Raw genomic sequence first — 6,683 nt, 5'->3', positions numbered from 1 at the left:
ACTAAACAACGACACCTTTCCGCTCATACCTCTGTAGCCGGAGCGACAACCCGGTACACAGCAAGTCTTCGGCATCGTCGCTCACGTACTACACCATCCGTGTCTTCGCACACATTTCTCACACCCGTCAGTCACACAAATTAAGAAAGGAAAACGCCAATGCTGCCGGATTTCTCGGGCCCCCAGCTCTCTCTAGGCAGCGAAGCTCTCTTCAATGCCCCCCGCTACCCCCCGCGCGCTCCTAGCGCCGCCGAGCGGCCGCTGGTTTCGTGGTTTCGTGACCATCTGCTCTCTGGGACCTGATTGTTTATGTTTGTCTGTGTTATCGGTGCCAGGCACTGTAGTGCCAGGGGATAGCGAACCAAAAGCCAGCGGTTCGTACGCCGCTGGCTTTTGGTGGTTGTGTGATCGACGATACGCCGTTGTCTGTTGAGGAATAACGCGCAGGGCAACCTGATCAGGTAACGTGTAGACTTCTTTTCACTCGCCTCATCATGACAGCTAGAACGCATGCTTGAGCTCTGCTTGTATGGAAGCTTTTGGAGGTACGAGGAGCATCGAATTGTTGCTTTGATAGAGAGGAAAAAAGAAAGGGGAAATTGAATCTGTGCAGAATGACCTACATGCGCCGATATTGTTGCGCACTATCCCATTTTCCCCCGTTTGCTTGTAATAAACTGCCACACTTCTCGCTCATAAAACGAGCTCAATTCACGTTGTACTTGCAATTCATAAGAGAGGTGTAATATGTGATTGTGAAACAAACACATCATCGTTGCAGTTGTCACAGTATCTCTATAAGAAATACAATTCTTGATGGATTATTGCTACTCAAGGAAATTATGTCTGCTCCGAAAAGCGCAGCTGTCGCAAAAAAAAAAAAAAAAAACTGAATGTCGAGTATGTTGTGAAGCAAACTTGATGGATAGCCTAGAGCCATAGTTAAGGATGTGAAACCGAAAGTAAAAAAAGCAGTTCATCGTGGCGTAACCAAGCCGACGGCACGTTTCAGTGGCGTAATATTATCATTATTGTTCATCATTTACTTTTTTATGATGTAAGTTGTTAGGAGTATTCATCTTTGTACCCCAATTAGTGACTATATTTGTATGCCATTTGCTTTGTGTTCGTTGTTTTTTTCATTGTTGGGCATTGCCCTTCCCCTCTGAAATGTACTGTGTACCCTGAGGGTAAAATAAATAAATAAATCTGTGGGAAAAACCTACATGCGCCGATTTTGTTGCGCGCTGACCAATTTTTGCCCTGTATGCTTGTCATAACTTCCAAATTACTCGCCCTTAAGATGAGCCTTGTTCATGCTGAGTACATTTCAGCTTAATTCTTTTAAAGAAGCTATCGTGGTCCCAGCTTTGTAGCAAAGGCAACGCGGGGCTCAGTGTCAGTGTGCCCTCCGTCATATTGCATGAAAGAGAGATACAGTATCTTGGACTTGTTTGAAGCGTGTGCAACTCGTAGTGCGTCGATGGTTTTACCTATTTGGGTCCCCTCACCTTCATTCTGTCTCTCTCTCTCCAGCATCTCTTGTGCAATCTCTGTACGTTTTACTTTTATATATTGGCTTGTTCTTAGCAATAAAGCTTCAGCTTTCAATTCGCGCTCGTTTGTGTCTCCTTTTCTTGTATTTCATCCTGTTTTCCACTGTTCCGCAATGAACCATTACAAAGTGGCCAAGCTTATCACGCTTCTGCACTTTTGTGCCTGCTGGAGTCGACTGGACTTTGCGAATGTTTGTGAACTGCTAGCGACTATTCATCTATTATCTATTATTACCACCCTAGGATGCTTTGAATAAAGTTCTTCGTACCGTAGGCCTTCCGTAAGAACAGAGTAGCCAACCTAGCACATGCTTGGTTAACCTCCCTTAGCTCCCTCCTCTCCCTCTTCTTGTGCTGATTTGTATGCTATGTCGTCTGTGCTTCAAAAAGTACACGTATTCTCCATTCACTTCACTAGTGCCATCACAGATGGAACATAGAGGATCAACGCTGATTCGGCATTCACTGCGCACACTGTTTTAATTCTAACTGGTCACTTTCGAGGTAACTTGCGTTCTATTGGATGGCCAGAATGATTTCTGAAATGGAAGCTGCTAAACGGTGACTGCACCAGCTGTGGGGCATTTCTTTGTTTTACATCTACTCGTGTCGTCTTTATAGAAACTGTGCGCACAGTGAGTGGTTCTGCTACAGTGCTAGGTTTGTTTAGGTCCAAAAAAATTGACTTTTTTTCCCTCCAAGGCATCTCGCACACGCTAAATGAACATTACGGAAAATTTATTAACATAGCTTGAGATGAGCCTAGTTGATGTAACTTCATCGTTGTGTTGCACTGTGGCATGTGCTGCTGCACTCAAAGTTAGTGGAAACAAGTTTTTGGCATATTTTGTAGCAGCACTCATACATTTTCATTTATTTCATCTCTTAGTCTTCTGTTTTCTTAATCTTGACTTTTTGTCACTCTTCCTTGTAAACTCTTTAATTGCATAGTTGGCGCATCAGTTTTTTAGTGCCTCCTGTTTTTTTTCCTCAGGTGTAACAAGTGCCTGCCACAGTGGAATGTAATAATTAAATTGAAGAAAATTAAACGTACACTAATCAATTATAAAATCAACAATTCATCAGCAGGGATCTATTATGCAATCAAATACAGATTTTTGAACATTTACCTCACACAATTTTTTAAACGACAAAATTAACATGGCACAAAATGTGTGGCACCTCATCTTAAATGTTTATGTCAGAGCCCTGGAACTTGCTCTAAATATATGGTTTACTTGTGCATTAGCAAGATCAGGTTACATATTTATTATAGATGTATGTCTACAGATTTCATCTACTACTATACATATTGTATTTTGAGCAGTTAACAGGTCTCTGGTTATTGCTCTAGACCAGAGGTCTGCAACACGCAGCCTGTGCAGCAGTATTATATGGCCCCTGGCACGATGTCAGAACCCTCGCATTGTCACTTCCTATATATCTGAAGGCCAACATGGTAGTTTTGACCTCACATGGGATTACATAGAAAGAAAGAACAATCGTTTCCAGTTGGCATTGTCCCCCCATCTTCACACATAGCCAGAATTTATCCAATACTTAGCCCCATAAAGTTAGCCAGTTTTCTGCATTATTGTAAGCTTGCTCAGCCCTCCATCTCCTCAAAAGGTTGCTGGCCCCTGTTCTAAACGATGGTTTACAAGTGCTATGGCAAAATGGGTTGACCTTCTTATTATGAAGGCAGTGTAGCTCGGCATTTTGATGCCATTGCATTGTAACAGATGTACACTGTAAACATTGCTGGTAAAAGGAGTAGTTCAATTACCTAAAGGTAGCTGTATAGTACCATAAAAAGGCACACTAAATGACATATTAAAAGGGTGACTATTAATGACAACAGCGTATACATAAGTGAATATTATTGGGAATAATACGCTGCAGTTCGGAAACCGTGGTCTGTAGGAAGCTGAGTCTTTATGCTTAGAGTTGTTCATCATTGCCACAGCATGATTCTACAGTTATCTTACTGCATGCAAGTAAGATTAGCATGCGCCCCTCCAAAATGAGTGCAATATGACGGTACATTTGGCTAGTCATTTTCGAGCGTCCCAAAGCACACTGACCACGCATGTCACATTAGAAGGAATACAGCGCCATAGGATATGGGGCAAGGAAGGGCAACGCACACACAGCGCACCAACATGCCCAAGCTTATACACTACACCACATTCAGCTGGTTCTTTCACAGCGCCACAGTTCAACACTGAGTGCTAGGCACTGCCTCCTCCACCCGCAAAGCGTGGCATAGAACTAACCACCTGATTCCTCTAGCTTTCATTCTGGCGTGATGTCAGCCGCAGCTGCAGGTTCGGTGGTTCCTCAGCACATGCGCGTCTTGTTTGTTGGCAACAAAAGACGCGATGACGCGTTTCTTCTTCCAGCCTCTGACAGCTCTGGTGAGTGGCAGCACGTTAAGCTCGGATCAAGAGCGGTCTCCACATTGTTGCAATAGAAGTTACAGCACAGTAGCGCCCTGCCAAATGTACCACGAGATATGACATTCACTGAAAGCAAAGTGAATCATTCATGATTGGGGATATCAAAGTCTCCGTGTTGGTTTAGGACATCAGATGCTATTGGTTTGTCAGCCTGTATTCTGACAGTGATAGAACTGTGCTTACAGAAATATTCAGGAACCCGAACTGCTCAAGCTAGCAAATAACTGCTATGTGAACTTTAACAATAGCTTAGTCTTTGCCTTGCAGCAACCATGGCTCAGCCCGCACTAGATGCCCCTGCCGGATCCATGCTGCCTGGCTTGAGCGCACATGGCGAGATTGCTGCCGAGATGGACGACTTGGGCTTAGCTCCAGAACCTAGAGCATTACCGCGGTCTTCTGCCAGGTCTGGCAGGAGGTATCCGAATGGCGAACTGGTCGCCCAATTGGGGGACTTGCGATTAGTCTCGGAAGTTGCTGCCCCACCGTGGGACTCCACCACACGCACAGAGCCTATGAGATCAACTAGACGAAGAGACGGTCCTTCTGAGGAGCCCGACAGTACTGCAGACCGCACGGTTAGCCGACAGTCGGAAACCTCGAGCTCAGCAGTCTCATCACCACGGACTGCTTCTGCCAGGCTCCACCCGCATGGTGACACCTCTGACTCGGAGTGTGAAGACTCCGGCAAAACTTCCAAGCCCTCGAACTCGATGCCAGGACGGTCTGCTAATGGCAATGCCAAGCCTTCCAAGCAGCCAGGAGGTTCTTCGGTAAGCTTATGTTTCTTTGCTAAACTGAAGTGCAAAGGTTTCTTGAAAAATTTTCATTGGAACTTGAAAATATTGGTATAGTATGTACAAGTACACGTTTCGAATTCAGTGGAAATTCCTGGTGTCTGTGTGGGCTACTCCATTGGTGTTAATTAAAACCATTATGCACCACAGAAACTTAGTTCTTTTGGAGAGATTTTGGATGTTAAGAGCATAAGTGTGTCTGGACAGCTTCACCGAAATGTCACTTCACTCGTACACATCCTCTAGAGTGTGTGTTCCTTTTTTATTGCATATCCATGATCTGAAATTGTCTATATTTACCATATACACTCGTGCAATGGCTGCACCTATGCAAAAGCCACACCCAGAACTTTCTTTTAAAAGTCTGCCAAAAAATATATTTAAAAATTGCCCGTGTATCAGCCCCACCCTTGATTTTTGAAAAGGTTTGCTAGAACTCCAACACATTAGTTTTTTTTTCTAAACTTCCGACCGGATGGTTGGAAGTTTATGTGAAACGATGGCGTTCACAAGAAGGTGCGCCCAGAAAAAAAATACAGAGACGTGTGCTTTCTGAGGCAAGCACATCACATTCCTGGATATAGAAGACTTGCTCTGCAATATGTAACATAGATGCAAAGCAACGACTATGTACTTTTCACAGAGATGATGTGCGTGAAAGCACTCAGCATCGCACCAGAAAAAGGCATTCCGATTACAGTGTTTAAAGCCAGGAATAGATGAAATGAAAGAACCTTTCTCTCCACCGTCACACAATGATGTGCCAACATCTGCCTCCATGCGAAAAAGAAAAAAAACTTTTTTTTTTCAAAGCTTTTCCCAGTACAAGCGAGTACTGTAGTTTCATAAGGACAAGTACCTCCGAAAATCTTCATGAGAAAAAAAAAATCCACGCCACATCCACGAAGTGAATGATGATTGAGGAGCTGGCTCGGAGATAATCGGGTAAACCGTGAATGCTCCGTACAATTCCTCTACTGTCATATAAAGACGTCACACGTTGTTATAGTAGCGATTGTGGTCAGGTTGCTGTCGAACCACAAGCGGTCGCAGACCTTGCAGCTGTGACCGAACGTGTGGTCGAGGAAATCGCGCTTCAAGTGCGCGTCAGTGCCACCAACTTCAGGTAGCGACCGCTTTCGGCACTTGGCCACTGCATCCTGCGCCCGTACCTCTTCAAGGTTCTCTTGCCGCAGCTTCAGCTTCGCGGCCTTGTATGTTATCATTCATGTTATCAGTATTGTTCATGTTATCGTTCATGTTATCAGTATTGAAGCGCACTGCTGGAGTGGAGTGAACGCCGCATGCTACAGTTGGCTATGCTATATCTGGTTTTGCCGGCGTTATTATCATCATAAAGGCTCTCGAAGAACAAGAGGAAGAAGACCTCTCTCTCGCGCGAGCGTGCGCATGCTACAGTTGGCTGTGCTGTATGTGGTTTTGCCTGCGTTAATATCATCATCAAGGCGCTCGAAGAACAAGAGGAAGAAGACTTCTCTTTCGCGCGAGCTGTGCCTCTAGCGTTTGCCTCTGGAACTAAGGTTACGCGTACGGCGTGGGACTTTGCCCCAGCTTAAGAACCCGGCAAGCCAGCTCCTAAAAGTCTTTTTCTTCATGTAATAGCCGCACCCACAATTTTCACCCCAAATCACAGAAAAAAAAACTGCGGCCATTACACAAATATATATGGTACGTCCAAGATGTATTCTTTACAATACAGTCGCCAGCCGATTTTCTGAACCTGGCGGGGACTGCAAAATACTTAAAAATCGAACAGTCTGAAAAAGTTAAGACATGAAAATGAAGTTTATTTGGATTAGAGCATCGTAAAAAATCTGTAATAATGCCCTGCTTCACGCTACACCTGGAGA

At 44.5% G+C, this 6,683-nt stretch overlaps 1 protein-coding gene across 2 annotated transcripts in view; it reads left to right on the top strand.

Moving 5' to 3' along the window:
* Positions 1 to 290: 290 nt before the first annotated feature.
* LOC119402169 (uncharacterized) overlaps positions 291 to 6,683 on the top strand; it is a 49,350-nt gene continuing 42,957 nt past the window's right edge. For both annotated transcript variants that reach the window (XM_037669292.2, XM_037669290.2), the window contains exons 1-2: positions 291 to 461; positions 4,283 to 4,788. In XM_037669292.2, coding sequence (XP_037525220.1) covers positions 4,288 to 4,788 — 501 coding nt within the window. In that variant the 5' untranslated portion in view covers positions 291 to 461; positions 4,283 to 4,287. The remainder of the gene's footprint in view (positions 462 to 4,282; positions 4,789 to 6,683) is intronic.

This window comes from Rhipicephalus sanguineus, chromosome 8 (genome assembly GCF_013339695.2).
Source record: "Rhipicephalus sanguineus isolate Rsan-2018 chromosome 8, BIME_Rsan_1.4, whole genome shotgun sequence".
Lineage (NCBI taxonomy): Eukaryota > Metazoa > Arthropoda > Arachnida > Ixodida > Ixodidae > Rhipicephalus > Rhipicephalus sanguineus.
Note: the sequence above shows the minus strand (reverse complement) of the source record. Positions and strands in the feature narration are given on the sequence as shown.